This window comes from Sminthopsis crassicaudata, chromosome 2 (assembly GCF_048593235.1).
Source record: "Sminthopsis crassicaudata isolate SCR6 chromosome 2, ASM4859323v1, whole genome shotgun sequence".
In the NCBI taxonomy this organism is placed as follows: domain Eukaryota; kingdom Metazoa; phylum Chordata; class Mammalia; order Dasyuromorphia; family Dasyuridae; genus Sminthopsis; species Sminthopsis crassicaudata.
In genome coordinates this window covers 142,876,968-142,901,219 of record NC_133618.1, presented here as the reverse complement: position 1 = coordinate 142,901,219, position 24,252 = coordinate 142,876,968, and the positions used below count along the sequence as shown (strand labels likewise).

General features: G+C 36.0%; 1 protein-coding gene across 7 annotated transcripts in view; it reads right to left on the bottom strand.

Annotated features, from left to right (window-relative positions):
• Positions 1-24,252, bottom strand: part of PIWIL2 (piwi like RNA-mediated gene silencing 2) — a 70,909-nt gene that overhangs the window by 6,425 nt on the left and 40,232 nt on the right. For all 7 annotated transcript variants that reach the window (XM_074287501.1, XM_074287496.1, XM_074287497.1 and 4 more), the window contains 6 exons: positions 19,865-20,005; positions 16,175-16,288; positions 15,343-15,531; positions 11,207-11,308; positions 10,549-10,665; positions 10,121-10,209 (listed from right to left, as the gene is read on the bottom strand). In XM_074287501.1, coding sequence (XP_074143602.1) covers positions 10,121-10,209; positions 10,549-10,665; positions 11,207-11,308; positions 15,343-15,531; positions 16,175-16,288; positions 19,865-20,005 — 752 coding nt within the window. The remainder of the gene's footprint in view (positions 1-10,120; positions 10,210-10,548; positions 10,666-11,206; positions 11,309-15,342; positions 15,532-16,174; positions 16,289-19,864; positions 20,006-24,252) is intronic.

Below are 24,252 nucleotides of genomic sequence, written 5' to 3'. Positions count from 1 at the left end.
TGGATCTCAGATACTAAAAAGCAGGTTTAGTATTAATTAATCAACATTACTATGCACAGGTACTATGGGGAAGATCAAAAAATTCTTGGTTCTTATTCTCAAAGATAAAACGATCGAATTTGAGATCTAATTCAGGCAATATTTATTAATCTTCTACTATGACAAAGTTCTCTCTAACTTTTATGGTCAAATATAAACTTCTTTGGTAATTAAAGCCTTGTATAAGCCTAGCTCCCTCCTTACTTTTTCTGTCCATGTATACCTCACAATACACTCAAATTGGCTTGCCCTGCTGTTTCCCAAATATGACCTAGATTTCATCTTTCTGCATCTATTTCACTGGTGTTTCCTTGTCTAGAATATGCTCTGTCCTTACTTTTGCCTTTCAGAAACAATCAAAAGTTTTCCTCAACACTCAACTCGAGCTCCTCCTACAGCTTCCCTTTATCTGGACACTCCTGCCCTTAATATTCCTTGGCAGGCTTCAGGTAGAGATAAAAGTTGGAGCTGAGACCCTGCTGCACTCCAATGGCTACCTCTTAGTCTGCCTTGAATCTATAACCAAGAACTAAAGAATAAGTAATAAACTGACAGCTGGGTTCTTGTTCCCTGTGCACCCTGTGCAAGATTGCAGTGCTCCATAGGGGTCTGAGATCACCTCCATCCTCTTTGAGGCCCTGATAACTAGAATGTCTAGTGTCTCTTGGTCAGACTCCAATCCCAGATCCACAGACTCCTCTGACTCCATATGCAAATGCAATCTGAAAGAATTATTCACTGTGACTTTTTCTTTTTTCTTTTTTTTTTAATTAAAGCTTTTTATTTTTCAAAACATATACATGGACAGTTCTTTAACATTAGCCCTTGCAAAATCTTGTGTTCCAATGTTTCCTCCCTTCCCCCACATCCTCCTTTAGATGGCAAGTAGTCTAATATATGTTAAACAGAGTAGAAATGTGTTAAATCCAACATATGCATACATATTTATGCAATTATTGTGCTGCCAAAGAAAAATCAAATCAAATTAGTAAAAAAGAGAGAAAAAAAAAAAAAGCAAAATAAACTGCAAGGAAGCAACAAAGGAATGAAAATGCTATGTTGTGAGCCACATTCAGTTCCCATAGTTCTCTCTCTGGGTGTAGATGGCTCTTTTTATCACTGAATAATTAGAAATGACTTGAATCATCTCACTGTTGAAGAGAACCATGTCCGTCAGAATTGTTCATCTTACAGTCTTGTTGTTGCCGTGTATAATGATCTCCTAGTTCTGCTCATTTCACTCAGCATCAGTTCATTTAAGTCTCTCTGAAATCATCCTGCTGATTGTTTCTTACAGAACAATAATATTCCACAACATTCATATGCCACAATTTAGTCAGCCATTCTCTAATTGATGGGCATCCACTCAGTTTCCAGTTTCTGACCACTACAAAGAGGGTTGCCACAAACATTTTTGCACTTGTGAATCCTTTTCCCTCCTTTAAAATCTCTTTGGGATATAAGTCACTGTAACTTTTTCATCAATTTCCCCAATAGGATTTTGCCTGTTTCGAGAGTTTTGTTAGGAACAACTTGCTATACTTCTTCTCTCTATTCTGCTATCTTGGCTCTGACTAGTGAAGGTTCTAGAATACCAGGTAATTTAATTTTGTTGTACATGTGCGCATGTGTATGATGTTATGATCAGATCAGTATATGAAGGATGAGACTAAGGAGGGAAATTAGTTAGGAATCTATTACAATAGTCCAAGAGAAAAGGTAATGAGGTTTCTAATTATTATTTCTATACCAACCACTACATGCAACCTTGCACAAGGTGCACAGGAACAAGAACCCAGCTGTCAATTTATTACTTATTCTTTAGTTCTTGGTTATAGATTCAAGGCAGACTAAGAGGTAGCCATTGGAGTGCAGCAGGGTCTCAGCTCCAACTTTTATCTCTACCTGAAGCCTGCCAAGGAATATTAAGGGCAGGAGTGTCCAGATAAAGGGAAGCTGTAGGAGGAGCTCGAGTTGAGTGTTGAGGTTGCTGATTGATTGGGAGTTGTTTTCTTTGTCCATTTCACCAAATCTATTTTTAAGAAGTGATTTTCTTCAGTATATTTTTTCTATTTCACCAAATGTATTTTTAAGTTGTTTTCTTAAGTCATTTTTTGTTATTTTCTTCCCCCAACTCTCCTGCAAAGCCCTCATTTCGTTTCCCCATTTTTCTAACTTTAAGATTCTTTTTTAATTCTTGCAAGAAAACTTTTTGAGTTGGGTTCCAGTTTATATCCTGCTTTAAGGCTTCATCTGGAGACATTTTACCTTTAATGTCCTCAGGGTTTGAGGCCTATTCTTTGTCTTCATAGTAGATATCTATGGTCAGAGCTCTTTTTGTTTTTTTGTTCTTTTTTTTAAAGGTTTAAAGGTTAAAGGTTTTTAAAGATTGAGGTCTGCTCTTACAGCACAGGGGAGATTGTCCTGAACTTCCTCTGTAGGGCGACCAAGGCTTCTCACTGCCCTAGGGCCAGTAGTGCTACAGGCTTTCCCACTGTGCTTGGTCTGGCCAAGTCCTGCCTGTTATGCTAGGGTTCAGAGGTTCACTATTTACCTTCTGTACTTATGTTGGAGATCTCACAGATAGTCTGCTGATCCTCTGGACCTCTGAACCAGGGAAGAATAGCCAACACTGCTGTATTTTGGCTTAGTCTTCCAATAGCTTGCTTCCCTTGTGGGACCTCTCAACCCTGAGCCTCCCTGTGCTATATCTGCATTGGGCTGTGTACCCCTTGCCCAATTGAGACAGACCTTTCTTGAAGTCCTTCCAAGATAGTTTCTGTTACACTCCAAATGTTTATGGGTTCTGTCACTCCAAAATCCATTCAAAAATTTGATCTAGTGGTGATTCTGAGGGAAGCTGGGAAAAGCCCAAGAATAGATAAGTCTACTCTCTGATATCTACCCCCTTTGCTGATTAGTAGAAGTGAGAATGATAATGAGAGAACAATTACAAGAGATGCTGTAGAGAATGAACAGGACTTGTTTATTGATTATATCAATAGTAAGATGGTGGAGCAGAGATAGCAGCTCAGTTGAACTCATCTAAAAATTCCCTCTGGGTAGATATTTTTCTAGATCAAGACAACTTAGCAGGTGAGTAGGAGAGGTCTGTGCTAAAAAGGTAATGATCAGCCCAGAGTATACCACACAGCAGCAACTGCTTTGGGAGATGATAAGGGGCTGGACAAGGGATCAGAAAGAGACCTGTCATAAAAGACTCCTGAGCTGATAATTGACATAGGATCAGGTGCTGTTTGACAACTCCACAGCCCATTCTTAGATTCTGGGTAACAATTCTCAGGTAGAGAGGTCCATTTATGGTCAATCACAAAGGAACAGTGTTCTTGGTCACAATTCCAGGGCAGTGAAAAGCACCAGCACTTACAGTTGCAGGGAGCAGAGGACATGATCACAGTTTAAGGGCAGAGAGGAATGTGAATGCTTATAGCCGCAGAGGAACATCATGAAATCAGTGACCAACCCTCTCCCTAGATTGTACCGAAAACTTGCAGACCCCAGAATTAGCTCTGAAAATAGCAATACAAAAAGACTTGAAGCTTGGAACAGGATCCATACTCAAGTGGGCAAGGGCCCACTTTTAATGTAAAGTTCAAAAGGCAAGAAATAGGTTAGAAAATGAGCAAACAACAACAAAAACAACCTGACCACAAAAGGTTATTATGGGGACATGGAAGACCAAGACACAAACTCAGAAGAAAACAACACTATGAAAACAACTACTAAAAAAGCCTCAAAGAAAAATGCAAATTGTATAAAAGTTCAACAAGAACTTCTTTAGAGATAAATGTGGCAGAGTTAAAAGGGAAAAGAAATCAGAGTGAGGCAAGAAAATAATGAAAAGAATAGCTTAGTAAAAGAGGCACAAAAAACTGAAGAAACAACAATTTAAAAACAGAATTAGCAACCAGCCATTCCCTAATTGAGAAATGGTCAAAGGATATGAACTATTTTAAAATGAAGAAATTAAAGCCATTTCTGTCATGTGAAAAAATACTCTAAATCACTATTGATAAGAGAAATGCAAATTAAGACAACTCTTGAGTTTCCACTTCACATCTCTCAGATTAGCTAAGAAGACAGGAAAATATAACAATAAATGTTGTAGAGAATGTGGGAAAACTAGGACATTAATGCATTTTTAATGGAGTTAGGAAATGATCCAACCATTCTGGAGAACAATTTGGAACTATATCCAAAGGGCTATAAAGCTGTGCATACCTTGATATTAGGTCTCTATTGCGTCTGTATCCTAAAGAGATCATAAAAGAGGAAAAAGTACTTACATGTGCAAAAATGTTTATAGCAATACTTTTTGTGGTGGCAGGGAACTCGAAATTGAGTGGATGCTCATCAGTTGGGAAATGGCTGAATAAGATATGGAATATGAATGTAATTAAATATTATTGTTTTGTAAGAAATGATGAGCAGGCTAATTTCAGAAAGTTTTAAAAGACATGGATTGATGTTGAATGAAGTGAACAAGAGGACACTATACAGTAACAAGATCATGTGATGAACAACAGTGATAGATGTGGCTCTTTTCAACAATGTGGTGATTCAGGGCAATTCCAATAGACTTGGGATGGAAAATGCTCTTCACATCCAAAGAGAGAACTACAGAGACTAATGTGAATTAAAGCATAGTATTCTTACCTTGTTTGTTTGTCATTGTTTTTTTTTCCCTTTTGTTCTGATTTTTCTCGCACAGCATAACAAAAATGGAAATATGTTAAAAAGAATTGCACATGTTTAACATATATCTGATTGTTTGATATCTTGGGGAGGGGCGAGGTAAAGAAGGTAAAGGGAGGAGAAAAATTTGGAACACAAAGTTTTTAAAAAATTAAAGTTAAAAACTATCTTTAACGGTCAAAGGATATGAACAGACAATTCTCGGATAAAAAAATTGAAACTATTTCTAGTCATATGAAAAGATGCTCCAAATCATTAATAATCAGAGAAATGCAAATTAAGACAACTCTGAGATACCACTACACACCTGTCAGATTGGCTAGAATGACAGGGAAAGGTAATACAGAATGTTGGAGGGGATGTGGGAAAACAGGGGCACTGATACATTGTTGGTGCAACTGTGAATACATCCAGCCATTCTGGAAAACAATTTGGAACTATGCTCAAAAAGTTATCAAACTGTGCATACCCTTTGATCCAGCAGCGTTGCTACGGGGTTTGTATCCCAAAGAGATCTTAAAGAAGGGAAAGGGACCTGTATGTGCAAGAATGTTTGTGGCAACCCTCTTTGTAGTGGCCAGAAACTGGAAACTGAATGTATGCCCATCAATTGGAGATTGGATGAATAAATTGTGGTATATGAATGTTATGGAATATTATTGTTCCATAAGAAATGACCAACAGGAGGATTTCAGAAAGGCCTGGAGAGACTTACATCAACTGATGCTGAGTGAGATGAGCAGGACCAGGAGAGCATTATATATTTCAACAACAATACTATATGATGATCAATTCTGATGGACGTGGCCCTCTTCACAATGAGAGGAACCAAATCAGTTCCAAGAGAGCAGTAATATACTGAACCAGCTACACTCAGCAAAAGAACTATGGGAGATGACTATGAACCACTACATAGAATTCCCAATCCCTCTAATTTTGTCTGCCTGCATTTTGGATTTCCTTCACAGGCTAATTGTACACTATTTCAAAGTCCGATTCTTTTTGTTCAGCAAAACAACTGTTTGGTCATGTATACATATATTGTATTTAATTTATACTCTAACATATTTCACATGTATTGGTCAACCTGCCATCTGGGGGAAGGGGTGAGGGGGAAGGAGGGAAAAAATTGGAACAAATGATTTGGCACTTGTCAATGTTGTAAAATTACCCATGCAAATATCTCGTAAATAAAAACTATTAATAATAATAATAATAATAACTATCTTTACATATATTTGGCAAAATAAAATACTACTGGGGGAAAAAACAACAGAATTAGTCAAAAGGTAAAATGGCACAAAGTTCACTGGGAAAAAAAAGGACATTTAAAAAACAAAATTGGCAGGTAATCCAATACATGTTAAATATGTTGAAATACACGTAAAATCCAATATGTGTATACATATTTATAAAGTTATCTTGTTGTGCAAGAAAAATCAGATCAAGAAGGAAGAAAAAGAAAAATTGAAAAAAAAAATGCAAGCAAATAAACAATAGAGAGCGTAAGAATGCTATATTGTGTTCTACATTCCATTCCCATGGTTCTCTCTTTGGGTGTATATAGCTCTCTCTCTTCATCACTGCACAAGTGGAACTGGTTTGAATCATCTTATTGTTGAAGAGAGCCACGTTCGTCAGAAATGATCATCATATACTCTTGTTATTGCGTCGTACAATGATCTGGTTTTAATCATTTCACTCAGCATCAGTTCATGTAAGTCTCTCCAGGACTTTCTGAAATCTTCCTGTTGGTATTTCTTATAGAACAATAGTATTCCATAGTATTCATATACCATAATTTATTCAGCCATTCTCCAGTTGATGGGCATCCATTCAGTTTCCAGTTTCTTGCCACTACAAACAAGGCTGCCACAAACATTTTTGCACATATATTGGACTACCTGCCAGATAGGGGAGGAGGTGGGGGGGTAGAAGGGAAAAAATTGCAACAAAAAGTTATGCAAGGTCAATGTTGAAAAAATTACCCATGCATATGCTTTGTAAATAAAAAGCTTTAATAAAAATATTTCTAGTCTAAAAATATAGGTCTCTACATTTTGAATTCATCATCTCTCTGTTAAGAGATGAATAGTGTTTCACCTTTATTCTTCTGCATTCATGTTTTATTATTGTATTGACGAGAATTCTAAAGTCTTTTAAAGTTTTTATATTATTGTATAAAATTGTTCTAATTCTGTTCATTAAACTCTATACAAGTAGCAAAAAAAAGCAGAATTGGGCAAATGTCCACATCAATAAAGAAACAATAAAACAAAGTCAAAATAATGAAAAAAATAGAAGAAAATATGAAATATCTTACTGGAAAAAATGACGAGAAAAGAGGAGAGAATTTAAGAAACAGTGAAAGCAATGATCAAAACAAAAGAACTTAGATATCATATTTCAAGAAATTACAAAGGACAATTGCTTTGATACTTTAGATCTATATGGTAAAATAGAAATTTAAAGAATCCACTGATTACTTCTTGAAATAGATCCCAAAATGAAAAACCCAAGGAATATCATAGCTAAATTTCATAGTTCACAAATCAAAGATTGCACTTATAAGAAATAAAGAGGAATAAAAATAAACTTATAGGATATTGTCATGTTAGCCCCTAGGCATAACAAGATTATGGACTTCTAATATCTGAAGTGATACTATTAGAGAGAAAGACTAAACTCAACCTGTATAGATCCATCAAGTAGGTAGCAGAAATTATAAGGAAATAATACAAGAATTTGCTTAATACAAGAATTTTGTTTAGAGTGGTAGAAAAATGGATAGGCTGACTCATTAAGTAGTTAAGTTTCCCCCTTGCTAAAAATCTACAAACAGGAGCTGGATAATTATTTCTCAGGAATGTTAAGTTGGGCAGGAGGAAGGATTTTGAATATCAGGTTAAATTATATAACCTTTTTAAGGTCCCATTTAATTTCAAGATATATTAAATTATATACTTCCAAAACTCTCTAATAAGTATTTCAAGTCCTTGTCTTTGACTACTTGAAGAATATTTCCATTTGGGAAGACTACTTTTACCTCATACACAATTGATCTTTTTTTTTTTTTTTTTTTTAAAGAAAACTGAATTCCCTGTCCAGATCTCTTATCTGCCACTTGGCAATAGTACTCTGAATAAAACAAAAACAGTTGACAGAGAATGGAAAACTAAAAGAACAGCTAAATCTATAAAGTATCTTAAGGTTTACAAAGTACTTTACATTCATTATCTCAAATTCTCATAAAGATGGGAAGAGCTCATCAAATTGGACAAAATGATCTTGATAGGATAGGATAATCTAAATAATAATAATTTGCATTTATAGATCATGTTAAAGTTTGCAAAATGCTTCATATGTTATTTCATTGATCCTTACAACAATCCTGTTCCATTTTGCAATTTAGGAAACAGGTAGAGAGTAGGAAAGTAATTTCAGAGCTCCTGCATAGAAAGTGTCTTAGACAAAACTACAAATTCAGCACTTTATCCACTTCACTATTTAACAGCCACTTAGATTGAATCTAATAAAATAAAATTGAAAGTTCTACCCTTGGATTCAGACAGAACACCTTGTTATAATACCTTTATTAGATAGAAAAGTCTTGGTGGTTCATATGAAAAAGGGGTTTTAATGAAGTGAAAGAACACTATGAATCAACAGTGTAAAATTAAAAAAACAAACAAATGCTTTCCTAGGTTGCATTAATAAAGCATAGCTTCTGCGATCAAAAGTTACTTGTCCTATTTTCCCTGCCCTGGTTAGAACATTTCTGGATTACTTTTGCATCTGGAGATAACATTTTAGGAAGAATGTTGACAAGATAGGCTGTGTCTTAAAGAGGATGATAAGGGGAGTGGAGGTCATATAACATGAGGCCCAACTTAAGAAGCTAACAATATTTAACTTAGAGAAAATTATGGGAGAATGCTATAATCTTCAAGAATTTGAAAGACTTTCACAGAAAAGATGAATGAGACTTGTTTTGTATGGGTCCAGAAAACAGAACTAAGAACAATGAGTGGGAAGATGCATAATGGCAATTTAGGCTTAATATGGGGAAAAAAAATCCTAGTAATTGGAGTTATTCCTAAGTAGAAAGCATTTAGTAGGTGATGTGTTCATTCCTGTATCTCAACGACTTTAATAAAGATTATTATCTATTTGACTTTTATTTCCTATACAAACAAACAGATCCCTCAGGACAATAGCCATTGCTAATGACAATATACACACTCAACTGGATGACCACTTATTTGTAGAGGGTTTCATTGATCAAGTATGGATTGGACATTAAATGGTCTCTGAGAACCCTAACTCAGGGATATTGCAATTCTTTGAAATATCTAGGCTCAAAACTTGAAATCATCTTTATGTTCGTCAGGGTTATTATAAATATTTGTTTCAATTACTATTTTTTAGTTCCTTATATTGAGATAGTTAAACTTCAAGAATTATACTTTCAAGATGTCTTTTGAATCTGTCTCTTTTCCAATTCCAATGGCAATACCCTAGCCTGCACTCACATTACTTCTCTAGTTGATGTAATATGCTAGATCCTTATAGATCCCTATAGACCCTTAAAGGTCTATCTAACTAATCTCTTCCTAATCTGATTTCCCTAATTATATTCTATAGTTGGGCTCCCCTAAATATTGTTCTCAGAACATAATTCCTCTAACTTAAAAGCCTAACATTGAATGGCTTACCACCTCACTTAAATGCCCCCTGACTAATTTTCAAAGTCCTACAACATCTGCCTCCATTCTCCCTCCCTAATTTTCATTTATTCTCCCATAAAACAAACTATCCACTCCAATCATGAATATCTTATGGGGTTGTAGAAAAGTTAGAAGGGACTTTCAGGGTCAGTTAGTCCCACCTTATTACTTTACATGAAGATACAGAATGTGGAAAGGTTGTGCTGAAAGGCACAGAAATAACAGAGCTGGATTCAGGCCCAAGCTTCCAGCCTCAGCTCCAAAGCCTCCTTTCACCACAGCATGTGGCCTTGTCACTATTTTTGGAAAGTATCTTGCTAATTTCCACATTTTTGTCTCCAATTCAGACTATTCTCCATGCCTTAGATGTCATTACTTATTCTGCAGGGCCCATCTCACAAACTACTTACTATGTTACTGAATATTATCATCTAGAGAGATTTCACCTTTTCTGAGTTACAGTATTCACCCATTATATGTCTTACATGTTTTTATAATTTTTTTCACATGTGTTGGTCTTAGCTCCTCAAATAAGTAGACTACCAGGCACATCACTCTATCCATGTAATAACTATCAATATAACATATAATCAAAATGAGGTAAAACATTAGAGGCACTAAGAAGAAGAAGGACTTACAGACTGATGCTTGCAACAAAGCCAACCACAGAACGCATCCCCCTGCTGGGGTCATGATAAACATCCATTCCAATCACCATCAGTTGTTTCTAGGAGAGAAAAAGCTCAGCCTTTCACTTTTTCCATTTATTATCTGATCTCCAAAACATTCCACCTTGCATCTTTATAAACCAAGGAGTTATTTTTAAAGCAAGAATGTGATAAATTATTACCTACCTTTTATTTTCTATACAAAAACAAAACAAAACAAAACAAACCAGGCCACTCAGGACAATGGTCAATACAAATGACATGCAGAAGTAGTACAAAAGCTAAGAAGATACATAAAGACTGTGAAAACAACTAGATTTAATCCTTAGGAAGACTAATATGAATGAGTACAAGTATCTTGTTTTTATTCAGGAAATGGCTATGTAAGTTTTACTTACCAATGGAATGTCCACTCCCCAAAGTTCTCCACCTAATTTACAGTTAATCTGTAATAAAATTTTTTGAGCCACACTCCATAGCTTGGTAGGCTGTGCAACAGTTCGGGCATTGATGACCTAGAACCAAATTTAAAAAAAAAAAAAAAAAAAAAAAAAGCAAAAGCAAAAGCAAAATCAGAACACCATCATTTTATACTAATCTGATCAGAAAGCAATCCAAAATAATATGATTAATATTTTTATTCAAGAAATTATAGTAGATGCCATTATCTTAACAATCTCAGCTCTGCATTTTTAAGGGGCATAAATTTTCAAAAGGATCTCATGAAAAATAAGATATTTCTGAGCAAAGCTGATGGAGAAAAACTACTGTTCTCTTTCAAAGCAAAGTTCACATTTTCTAGAATCAGCCCTATAAAGCTAATCAGAGGCTTATATTCTCAAGAATCAAAATTACTAATTTAATCTCAGCAGTAAGTTGAGCAATCATGAATGGATATATGCTGCTCACCTGGACCCCTCTAATCAGAGGCACTATAGTTAGTATACAATCTGAGTTCTGATTGTACTCTACAAAACATTTTTCTCTTTCTCCTCAAGATCCCAAAGTAATCTTGGAGTTGAGCTTCTTGATCCTCCCATGCTAATTCCCACTCACTTGTGAGGGCACTGGAGATTGCACACAGCACAGTTTCTTGATAGCCCCATAGAGATCGTCTCGTGTGCCTGTGATGATGCAAACCACCATCTGAACTTTCCCCTTTGGAAGACAAAACAGACATGTCAGAATTCTGCACTGGAAGACTAGGGCCTTTCCTGGAACCTTTATTTGGAGCATTCACTACTCTGCAACACAAAAGAACCCTTAACAGTGAGTAATAAATGAATTATCTCAGATTATGAGTTTCTTAAATATGGATTAATAGTGGATCATTCCCTCCTAGATGGGAAGATGAAGCTTTTTTCATTTGTTTTTTGTTTCCATGGGCAGGCATCTCTGGAAATCCAGACTGGTCAACAAACATTTTGAAAGTCCTACTTAGAATAATAATTGTAGTAAGGGGCATAGATGCTGAAAGCATTGAGATTTCAGCAATATTTGTCAAGAATTAAAATGAGACTTAGCACAACTGCTTTAGTTCTCTCAAGGATAAATTTTCTAGAGCTGATGAGGAAAGAGTTGTGGTCTAGAAATTTAGGAATCTAAATTTGAAAAGTCTGAATGGTCACTTTGGGTCTTTAAAAAATTAAACCAAAGAGTAACAAGAAATATCTTCTACTACTTTCCTCAAGTGAGGGTCAGAAATCTGCAGCAGTGTATGTCTATGTGTGGTTTTTACATTTAAGCTAAGAATGTTTTTTACATTTTAAAATACAACAAAACTTTATTAAAAATATAAAAACCATTCTTAGCTAGCCTTGCAACCTCTGATTTAGAGCATGCAAATCACAATGAAGCCTGTAAAGATATTTGTATGAACATAATCCTAAGGGCCTTATCATAGGAAGATAGGGTGAAGGAGGACTAGGAATATGGCAAATAGAGATTCTCAGGAATATTTAATTCAAATAGTCTCAACTCCAACTCACTCTCAGTGGTCGACATAGCCATTCAAAATCCGTAAGGTGCCTTTTTTCCCCCCGAATTCCAGATTTTAAGAGAAACTTCACAAATATCGTCATCCTTAACTTTGTTAAGAAAGGGAATAGTTTTTTCTAGCAAAATTCCCTACATCTTAATGCTTGAATCTATAGAGTAAGGTTTCTGTGCTTACAAAAAATAAAATAATTTTTAACAAGTAATTACTAACAGAGGTAAGAGAATTTATTCTCAGGGAATAAATGTCCCCATGATACATCAAAATACTTCCCTTAATTATACAGAGAGAATAAACAGAATTAGAATCTGCTTGTCCTAAAGGATAGCAGAACACCAATATGGCCAATGTGAAGTTAAATAAAGCTCACACTGCATAAAGCTATTCTTCAGTTAGCATGGGTATACTGAATGTTCCCTCTCCAAAGATTGAAAATAAAATGCATACTCTAGATGAGAACACAGGAGTACCTCATCAAGGAGTAAATTCTGATATTTCCAAGAATACCCTAATAATATTCTTACAGTTTAGTACAATGTTCTTCATATAATAGACACTTAAAAATTCTGTTGTATTGTAACAACCATGTCCATGTGATATGGACTCCCTCCGTTTTCCTCCATTCAACAAAACATCTTAGCATCTTCTGTCCATTCTCCTCTATAGAATAGATAATAGTGCTATTGTGTATTAAGGTTAATTATTCTAACTACATCCCTAATTCCTTTCTCGCTAAAGTCTAATTCTAGTACCATTACTTCTCTTGCATACACCTTCAGTGTTCCCCTCTTTACTAGTCGCTTTCTGCCTACAATGATTCTTAGGTTTTCTTAATCCTAAAAACCTTTCTCTTCATACATCTACATCTACTTATCATTCACCTCCTTCTTATCATTCACTGCCAAATTTCTTAAAACAATTACCCTTGATGCCTTCTTCCTGTCTCCTCCCTCATGTGCCTGTAACCAGGCTTCCATCTCCCCATTCAGATTTACAGACTGTCACAGACCTGATTCAGGATAAAGCTCAAATCTGGCCTCCTGCCTCCATGTTTTTCCTCCTCTGTCCAGGGCACCTCATGGGTCAGTGCCCAGACTGCTGATCATTTCTCCTAGAATCTTTCTACTTAGAATGCAGGTTTGCCCTTAGCTATCTCCTCCTCCTCCTCTTTCTTATTTTTGAGTCATGACCTTTATCTTGAACCCTGGACACTTATCATGCACTGCCTACAAGGCAGTCCCCTAAATCAAGCCAATACTCAGCTGTTTCTTCTCCATTTCTCATTCCTCTTTACCTCTGTGAGCTGTCTCACCATTCATCCATTCACTTCAGATGTCAGTATCACAGTAACAGGCTCTTCTTGTTATTCATCTCCATTATTGCAACAGCCTCTTAGCAAGTTTTCCTGGCTCTATTGTCTCCCCTGCAATCCATCCTTCTAGTCTCCAGAACAATCTTCCAGAGACATAAACCTTTTTAGGACATCCCTCTTTTCAAAAGCTTCTACAAATCCCTAAAGCTTCCTGAGTAAACTCCAGACTCCATTATCTACTATTCAAGGCCCCTTGATCTAGCATCCCAAATCCCCAATTTTGCTTTGTATACTCTATACTTCAGTAAAGTGAATCATTCTCTGCCATCCAAAGACATGCTATTTCTTTTTATAAATTAAATTCTATTTTTCTTCTTGAAAATCTGCCTTATTTTCCTCCCATCTTTTACCCACTCCCACTAAAAGAAAAGAAAAATAAACCCCTATTACAAACATATGCAGTCAATCAAAACAAGTTTTGCATTTGTTATGTCAAAAAAAAAAAAGCTGTCTTGGTCTGTATGGGATCTGTCACCTGATCTCAGGAAAAAAAAAAAAAAAGACAGCATGAAAAATCTGTCTCCATACCTCCATTCTTCTTTCACACTGTCTTTGCATCAAAATAATCCACTTTTATCACTGCCCTCATCATAAATTCACTTCTCAAAACCAGTTTCTCTCTTTTTCCTTTGAGCTTGATTACAAAAGCTCTTTACTGCTAACTAATAAGGGCACCTTGCTTGTTTGATGGGCCAATCTAGATTAGCATTGTATGGATCTTGAACTAGGGCAGGCTGTAGCAGCTAAGCAATGAACATTGCAAGATGGTTCCTGGCACTATTAACTCTGTTAATGAGGGAACTGAGAGGATTAGGACAGCAAGTGGTTAATTGTGGGAATGAAGTAAAACACACTAACTCTATCTTGTCATTCAACTCTGTGGCTAGCTGAGTTCCCTTTCTATTCAATTGAGTCTAGTCCAGTTTCTATCTTGTGAGAAAAAATGAATTCAATTGTGAGAAGTAGGAAAAAACCTTATTGCATTGTTTCAATCTAGTCCTGCACAACTAAGAAACTGGACCACCACTTCCTGCTGTTTAGAAACCCTTAGGTAAGGATCTCATTGTGCTGACCAGAGAACAAGTCAGTTCCAAGACTGAAGCAAGGAATTTTTTTTTTATAATTGTACCTCTCAAGCAACCTATATGGCTTATCTGAAAACCAGCCCTAAACTGAGCAATTAGTTATTATATCCATGTTCTTTTGATTGCTTACAGACATTGGGGAGGGGGGAGGGGGACACTTTCTTCTCCTGAATTCAGGGAATTGTACCTATTTGCTCTCCCCCTCCCAACTTGGAATGTTCCTAATCTTTCATCTCATTAGAAATTAGATTGCCTAATGTTGTACTGTTTCTTTTTAATCAAATGGCCTTATTTTGTTGTTTTTAATGTGTAAAAGTCTGTCTTTCCCAGTATTGAGAGCCCAGCTGTAAGGTAAAGAAGGGGCTATGTCTGATTTGTTAGGCAATTGACATACATTGTTTAGTAAAACAGATATGCTCAGAAGATCAAACCTTTGATAGCCTCAGTCATTTCATCTTTCACTCACCACAGGTCTTAGCACACCCAATCCTTCAGATAATGAATAGGAGTCTAATCAGGTGCTCTCTCTTGGACAGTAAATTTTAACACCTGAAGCTAAGGTATAAAAGGAAGAAAGACTGCAGTAGGGTTAGGGAATAAGAAAGATGACAGCTAAAAGGCCAATTATATTTGCATTCTCATGCATTATTAACTGAAGACCAATAAAAGCAAGTAAACTTTGGAATAGATAAGTACAACAAACACGTTTTTAAATGGATTATAAGTCCAATTTATTTACCTCAACTCCCAGCATGGATTTAATGGTTCTAATGTATGTCTCTATCCGGTCATCTTTTAGTTCAATCCAAGCAGGTGGGCTCATCTGCATACCAATAGGGCCAGCTATCTTCTCCAACATACTAACCAACTCTCGGGCTTGGTCAACAGCTCTCTTTGGGTAAAACAGTGCCCAGAAATGCATAGGAACCTGGGGACAGCCACAAATGTTTAAGTATAGCATAGGCCTGCAAAACAGGTGTTAAGTAGACACCAGAAAACACTTTTAAATGTTCCACCTTCAGGTCTTTGATTTATCACTGAGTATACGTTCTTTGCTACCTATGCTTAGGTCCTGCCTTACCTAATTTCTACTATAGAACTGCTGTACTCTATCAGAGATGGAGATATTAAGGCCAGGTAGCCAACAAAGCAATGAGTAAATTTTCCCTGCTGTCTTCTCTTACAAGTTGTATTTTAATAGGGTGATTAACTGATTCTAGGGGATGCTTTTTTTAAATCTTGGAAGAAAGAAGTGTAAAAGAGAGAAATGAGTTCCTTTGTCAGCCATAAACACAAGTCATTCATTGTCCTTCCGCTAGACAGATAAGTCAACATGATGGCTCTTGCTCACCATGAGGAACCAGTGATTACTGAAAGTACTTCTGCTGTTGCCTCACCAACTAGTGAGTTAAGAGCACAGGAGGTGAATCATCTAAGATGGAAATTCAGAATCCACAATTTTCCATTTGGCAAGCAATCTCTTTACAAAAATGGCAACAAAATCTTCCTGCTTCGACATCAGCAGCTCACAAATACTAATATTCTCTTTGTTAATTCAACAAGTTACTTACTGTTAAAATGGAAGCTTCCCGAGTTACTTCCTTAGTCCAGTTTAATTCCTGAGATGTGATGAATGAACTATTTCTCAAATTTATCCTTTCCATTGGTAGGACACGCCCTGAAATCTAAATTAAAAATAATAAATCTAAGGAAATGACCCTGTTTGACATTACCCAAAAGAGATATGCCAAGACACATGCCTTTGCCTGATATGCAAGTCCCCTCAACTTGTGCTACCTAACTTTCCACCCTCATCCCATGTTGTCCCCACCATGTACTCTTATACTCCAGCCAAAATGGACTATTCTCTATCATCCAAAGAAACACTGCTTTCCAACCCCTATGCCTTTGCTCATTTTGTCTTCTCTGTTTTGAATGCTCCCCTTTTCTCTTCACTCGCTGAATTATTTTTAGCCTATCTCACATGATACTTATTCCATAAAGTTTTATCTGATCCCTACTCAAATAACAATATTTCTTCCTTAAACCTGAAAAATACTTTATTTTTCCAATTATGTGATAATACAAGAAGTATCATATTTTATGCATTATATTATAAACATCTGAGAGAAAAGAAATCTCTTTAATTAGAACCCATATATGGTGAAAATCACTAGATTCCAAAAGATTTATTTAGAGTAAAGGGATGAATATGTCTTTCAAAGAATAAACACTGAAGGGAAAGAAAAAGCCCAGGAGAAAAAATTATGTCTCATAGGGCAATATTTTATCAAGTTTAAGGCTAATGCTAAACAAAGGTCAATCTAAGCACTAAAATAAAAATAATTAAAACTAGAAGACATAAAAACCTAAAACCAAAAGAATAGATAAAAGCTAAGAACAGAAGGGATACAGAATCACACAGGAATGAAGGCCTCTTGGACTAGAATGGAATATACCCAACACAGTCTAAAAAATAAATTTGCCTAAGCTGTTATGAATGAGATCAAGATACTTTAACTAAAAGTGAATAAGAGAGGGAATACTATATACTACTCTACAAACCTGATGTAATACAGTAATAAATAGAGCACAGGAAGAAGATAAGCAGAAAAGGGAAGCAATAATTTCCAGGAGCCAATTTCCAAAATTCAGAAATCTGAACATATTCAAGAAGTATGGATAATAAATAGGTAGACTATAGACCATAAAGCAAGGAGGCAAATTTGACCTCATATATTTCACAGAGTCCTGCTGGAATATATGGCTCTGGGAAGGCAAACCTTATTCAAAATTAACAAAAATAGGTAAAGGGGGAGGGGAGTAGCCCTGTACATGCAGAAGATATATATATGAAAATCTAGAAACTCAAGAAAGGACATAAGTGAAGAATCTGAATGGATTCCATGAAGTCACAAATTTAAAGCTGGGAAGTGTCCTCAAATGCCATCTGGTTTTCATTTTACCAATGAAAAAACTGGAGCCCACAGAGATTAAATCAGTCAACAAACATTCATTACATGTTTACTACATGTTATCCATTGTACTAAGCACTAGGGATAAAAACAAAGGCAAAAACAGTCCCTGATCTCAAGAAGCTGCCATTCTAATGGAGAAGACAATATGCTACAACCAGCTACAGTCAAATGCATACAATGTAAATAAAAAGGACTCTCTAAGACTAGATGCCTATGGAGGGAACCAAGAAAATCCTCTTATAGAAGTTGGGATTTGAGCTGGAATCTAAAGGAAACCAGAGAAGCCAGGAAGTGAAGATGAGGAAGGAGAGCATCCCATGTATGTAGCATCCAGGGAAAAGATTTGGAATTAGGAGATGAAGTGCTGGATTCAAGGAATGGCCAAAAAAATTGGTGTAGTTTAATCATTAAGCATTATTAAGAGGGAAATAAAGTATAAAAAAGACTGGAAAAATGATCTAACTAGGGTTTCAAAAAACAGGAGAATTTTATATTTTATCCCCAAGATAGCAGAGATTCAATGGAATTTGCTTAGTAGGGAAGTGACATGGTCAGGACCTGTGCTTTTGTAAAATCACTTTGGTCACTGAGAGGGGACAGACAGGCTTGGGGCAGGGAGTCCAACCAGTAGGGTATTGTAATAGTTTAGGGATGAACTGATGACAAACTATCAATCTAGTTGTAGGAACAGAAAGAAGGGATCTATATGAAAAATACTATGAAAGTAGAAACATCAAATGTTAGCAATAGATTGGCTATATGAAGTGAGTAGGAATTGAGGATGACACCTATACTATAAGTATGGGTAACTGGGAAGATGGTGATGCCCTCAAGAGGTAATTTAATAGGTAATTTTTAAAATGGGAGAATTGGGGGGGGGGGAAATTATTGAATTATGTTTCAGATGAGGTGTGTTTGACTATTTGAACTCATATTTTCTAACTCCAAAGCCAGTGGCAGGAGAAACAAAAGTAATTTTATACTGGATGTGAGTATGAGTTAGGCAAAAAGTTCAGAAAAAAGATAAACTCAGCATGATATTATAGAATTACAGAACCTTCAACTATGGGCCTATCAGCTGTACTTTGTCTATCAAAAGCATAATGCAATTTGGGGAAAGTATGACTAGACTATGATTCACAGGCAAAAAACTCTTGATGACTTAATGGACTGGAAGCTTACTACTAGTCAACAGTGACATGATGCCTAAAGCAAATGCTATTTTGAGACACTCACTGTTCAGCATGAGGGAGTGGTACCATGCATTCTACTCTGGTCAGAAACCCATCTAGGAATATGATCTTCCATTAATTTGGGGGAGTTCATATCTTAGGAAGAACACTGACAAACTCAGTTTTTAAAATGGCAAAGATAGTAAACATAGTGTAACCTGAAGATCAATTGAAGAAATGATGGATTTTTATTTTGGAAAAAATAAAAGGTTATTGGTTTTGTTTGTTTGTTTTGGTATGGGATGACATTATAGCTCTCTACAAGTATATGAAAAGTTTTCATGGCAAAGATTTGTTCTACTGAGTTCCAGAAGGCAGAACTCAGATCACTAGGGAGAAGCTACAGAAAGTACTTGTAGGCTTGATATAAAAAACATTCTAATGAAGACAGCTACAGCAAAGTGGTACAAGCTGCCATGACTAGAGAAAAATAGGACTAACTAGTCTCAAAGGGCTCATCCAATCCAGAGATTCTGAGGGAAAGAGCCCTACAAAGTAACCACAAGTAATACATAAAGAATGAAAAGAAAGAACTGGATGGAGAGAACAGAGGAATACAAAAGGCAAATATAAGTATTGTCAAAGAAGAAGAAACTACAAACCAAAAGATCCAAACAGCCTTTAAGCTGGAAAGATCAGAATAGATCAGAAAACAGAAGAGTCTTCAAATTCTATGTTCTGGATTCAAAAAAAGTCATATTAGGAGGAGGGAGAAGAAAAATGGTCCACAGAAATGTTGAAAGCAAAAACATCATATAAAACCTTAAAGAACATTTAAGTATAAGAAATGCCAAATAGCATCCTTAGCTCTAGTTTGATAACATATAGCTCATCTCCCTGTGATACATAGAAGAAATTATGAAAGACACTGAAAAATTAGATTAAGAAAATTCAAATTTGATGGAAATCTAAAAAGAAAAATTACAACTAGAAAAGGTGCGCAAGAACAAATCAAAGGCATTCAATGTCAAGATATCTTTCCTTTTTTCCCTAATGTTCCCTAAATCTCTAGTACTGATTCTGACTCCCAGTTCACATTCCTCTAGCTTGCCTTATGTACATCTGTATCCAGACAGAGACCCCATCGTATCATTTCGTTGTTGGCCATCTCATTCTTTGAAATTTTTTGCAAGAGGTTTCCCAGGGCAGTGTGGTGCTGTTTAGGACTTAGGTTGATTTGTTGAGTCAAATCCTATATAAAATTGAAAGAGGAATAAAGAATTATGAGGATTGCCTTCTTCTAATTCAGGGATACATAAGTAATACTGTTTTCAAAGTGTGGATTTGTGAAAACTCCTTCCTAATGAATTAGCAAAGATTTCCAAGCAGCTCAAAGATTTATAAAATACTTCTTAAAATTTACACAATGACTATATTAACAATGTAAAGCAAAATAACACTGAAAGATTTCAAAATTCAGATACATGCAATGATTCACTGTGATTTCAGATGTCATGAAAGCATAAGCATGCTTCCTACTATTTAGCACAGAAATAATCCAATATGAGACATATTTGATGACAGGGTCATTAATTTATTTTTTTAACTACTAATTTGTCACAAGAAAGACAGTTATTAGGAATTGAAAGTGATGTTTTTTTTTTTAAAAAGAGAATCAAAAAACCTTTTCCAAAGGAAAAAAATAACCAATACATGTATGCTTGCATGTGTACACAGAGGAGGGGACAGAAGGAGAGAGGGAAGGAGGGAGGGAGGGAGAGGGAGAGAGGGACAGAAGGAGAGAGGGAAAGAGGGAAAAAGGGAGGGAGGAAGGGAGAGAGGGAAAGAGGGAGGGAGAGAGGGAGAGAGAGACAGCCAGAGAGAGAGAGAGAGGGAGAGAGGGAGAGAGAGAGAGAGAGAGAGAGAGAGCGCATGCAAAAAAAATTTTTAAGGAAGGAGCTTGTCCTCCATTTTTAAAAAATAAGTGAAAACAGTGGGGAAGGGGAATCCCTTTCTAAAATACAAAGGTGAATGAAGTGTAGGATTTTAATGATTTTTAACAATATTTTAAAAAATATTACCTTAATGGTATGAGAATTTCCAGAAAAGGTATACTTTCAACTCCTAAAACTAAAACCTGTCAGTTAAAAACAATAATTGCCAATTTGTACAAAGTGCTTTAAGGTCTGTGAAATGCTTTATTGATATTATCTTAGTTGATTTTCATAATAATCCTGTGAAGTAAGGTATAGAAGTACAGAAATTGTGACTTAACCAGGGTCACACACAACTAGTAAGTATCTGAGGCAGAATTCAAACTCAGGTCTTCCTGGGTCTAAGCCCAGAACTATAAACACCAGGCTATCTTTCTATCAAATTCTATGTGATATAAGTCATTAGCCAGGGAATTTTATTATGCCCATGTAGTAAACTGTAAAGAGTGGCAAATTTTATCATTACCCAGTATACCTATCACTTCCAGCTCTAGGGGAGGAATTCTTAACCTCTTCGAACTTGTTTGAAAATTTTTTTTATTAATTTCAATATGACTTATTGCTTTATAATTCTAGTAAGAAGAAGACACAGAAAGGATGTGAGTGTGATGAATGCATGTAAGGTGCAGAGTGCTGGACTAATTATAGACTTATTCTTTCCACACTAAATACTCCCGTTCAATAAAAGTGGAGGCTACAAAACAAAATGACTACCAGAAGAATTAATGTCAACAAATTAGATCACTTGTCTGAGAGGAACACTTTGTTGTTAACTTGGAGGAAAAGGTAAACAAACATATAGTTGGCATAGTGGAGCAAAAAAAGGAGTGGGCAGTTTTCAGAGATTTGGTGTACAGCACTTGCAAACTCAAGAATGGTTTGAAGGAAATGATAGGAAAATTCAGAACTTGCTAAATGCAAAATGAAGCAGATCATTAATTCATCTCTGAGAAAGCAGCATTTAATTCCATCAAAAGTAAAGTGCAAGCAAATTTAGAGACATGCAAGATTCTTTGCTCCGTAAAAAGCAGATGAAATTCATTTATATTGATAATAACAATCCAAAATGTTTTTATGATGTCCTAAAGGCTATTTATGGGTCAAGATATATGGTACATCATCTCAACTATGCTACTGGTGCTGAACTGATTACAGATAAGAACATAATCCTGGAGACTGTCACCAGTCAATGCTGAAATCACTGACTGGTCATGTCGGGTAGAAGTCAATCACTCTCTAAACAAATTTCCATTTAAAGAAAGGCTTTGAACACCAGGAGGCTCCTTTGTTGTGGCACAGCATCTGATACTAATTCTATCTCAGCTAAGATTTGCATACAAAAGCTGAATGAAATTACATACAAAAGCTGAATGAAATTTATATAGCAAGAAGAGGTAATCCCCCAGGAATTCAAGAATGTCTCCACTATCCACCTCAATAAAGATAAAGGGAACAAAATGTCCTGTGACAATCACAGGAAAATCTGTTAAGATTTTTGCCAGAGCCCTTCTCAATAGGCTAATCCTTCACCTGGAAGATATGTCATCTACTTGAAAACCCTGACTTCAGAAAGGGCCTAGGAATGGTTGATATGCTATTTATTGTCTGACAACTATAGGAGAAGTGCCAGAAGCAGAACAGTGGGTTTATACACAATGTTTGTAGAAATGATCAAGGCCTTTAATACTGTCACTAATGGGGCTTACAGAAAACTATATCAAAATTTGGTTGCCTGTATTGTAAATCAATTGCATGACATTATGCTTGCCCAAGTTCTAGATTACAATTGCTTTTATGCTTTCCCAGTCACCAACAGAATAAAACACAGTTATGTGCTTGCTCCCATGCTTTTTTTTTTTTAACGTGTTTTCAATCATGTTGTCAAATGCCTTCAATGGGGACAAAGAAGGTATCAAGGTTAGTTACCACACCAATGGTAAATTCTTTAACCTTTGAAGGCTACAAGTTAAAACTAAAGTGGAGGAAGTATTGGTGCATAATTTTCTGTTTGCACATGATTGTGCACTCAATGCAGTCTCCAAAGCTGAGATCCAACAAAATATGGATTGATTCTCTGTTGCTTGTGCTCATTTTAGTCTAACAACACCAAGAAACACAGATGCTCCACCAGTCATCACCACACCATCCATACATGGAACCTTTGGTTACAGCAAATGAAGAAATTTTGAATCCTATGGATAAATTCACTATTTTGACAGTATACATTCCAGGGATGGGGACACATTGATAAGTTAAATGATAAAGCACACATTACTAGTGCTAGCTCAGCCTTTGGAAGTCTCCAAAGTAAAAGTGTGGAAAAGAAGAGTGTATAATAAGATTACCAAATTGAAAGTTTACAGAGCCATTGTGCTGACCTCATTGTTATGCCTCTGAAACCTGGATAATATACCAATGCCATGCCAGGGAACTGAATCACTTCCATTTGAATTGGCTTAGGAAGTTTCTGAAGATAACCTGGCAGGATAAGATACCAGACACTGAGGTCCTTTTTTTTTTTTTTTTTTTTTTTAAACAAACTGCCAAACATTCAAATTCTACTGCAGAGAAAACAATTCCATTGAGCTGGTCACACTTTTCAAATGCCAAACATACACCTACCAAAGTTACATTTACCTAAAAGGGAAACTCACACGGGGCAAGCACTCATGTGGAAATTAGGAAAAGCAATACTAGGACACTCCCAAGGTCTTGCTTAAGAACTCTGGAATTAATTACATGACATAGAAGGCATTGGTCCAGGACTGCCCAGTAGGGCATGCCTTCATCAGAGAAGGTTCTGTGCTCTATGAGTAAAGCAGAATTGAAGTAGTTCAAAAGAAATATGAGATGTACAAAGTCAGAAAATCCACCCCAAATGTGGGGTGGACTATTTGTGCCTGACCTGTAGTAGAGTTTTCTGAGCTTGTATTGATCTCATCAGCTGAACCCACTGTACCTTAATTCTAACATAGTTATGTCATTTAGTTCTCTTTGAGAATGAAGAACAAGAACCAATATATTTTACTTTATGCATTCAAAAACATTGAGAAGAGGATCTTTAGACTTCAACAAACTGCCAAAGGGATTCAAGACATTAAAAAAAGGTTAAGAACCCTAGAAATTATATGTCTAGAGAGCTTTCAGCTCAGAGCTCTAACAAGCTATTTAGCTTTATCAAATGACAGCTTGTAAGCACAAGACAAGTTCCTGCCAGCAGTTATATGCGAAAGTATAAAAAGCATGAATGCACTTCTTTGTATATGGTACTTTTACCACACCCTACAAGGCAGTTAACTACATCAACGAGTGTATATGTGCTATAAAATGTTTTGTGGTATTGATTCATTCAGCAATAGCAACAGTAGGTAGCTTTGAACTTTGGCATAAAGCAACAGGGAAGAAACCTTTTATTAGATAGTGATCTCTGCTGTCACTCCACATCCTATATGATGAAACTGAAAACAAACCACTGTCATCTAAGACAAATACTTGAAAATTTAAA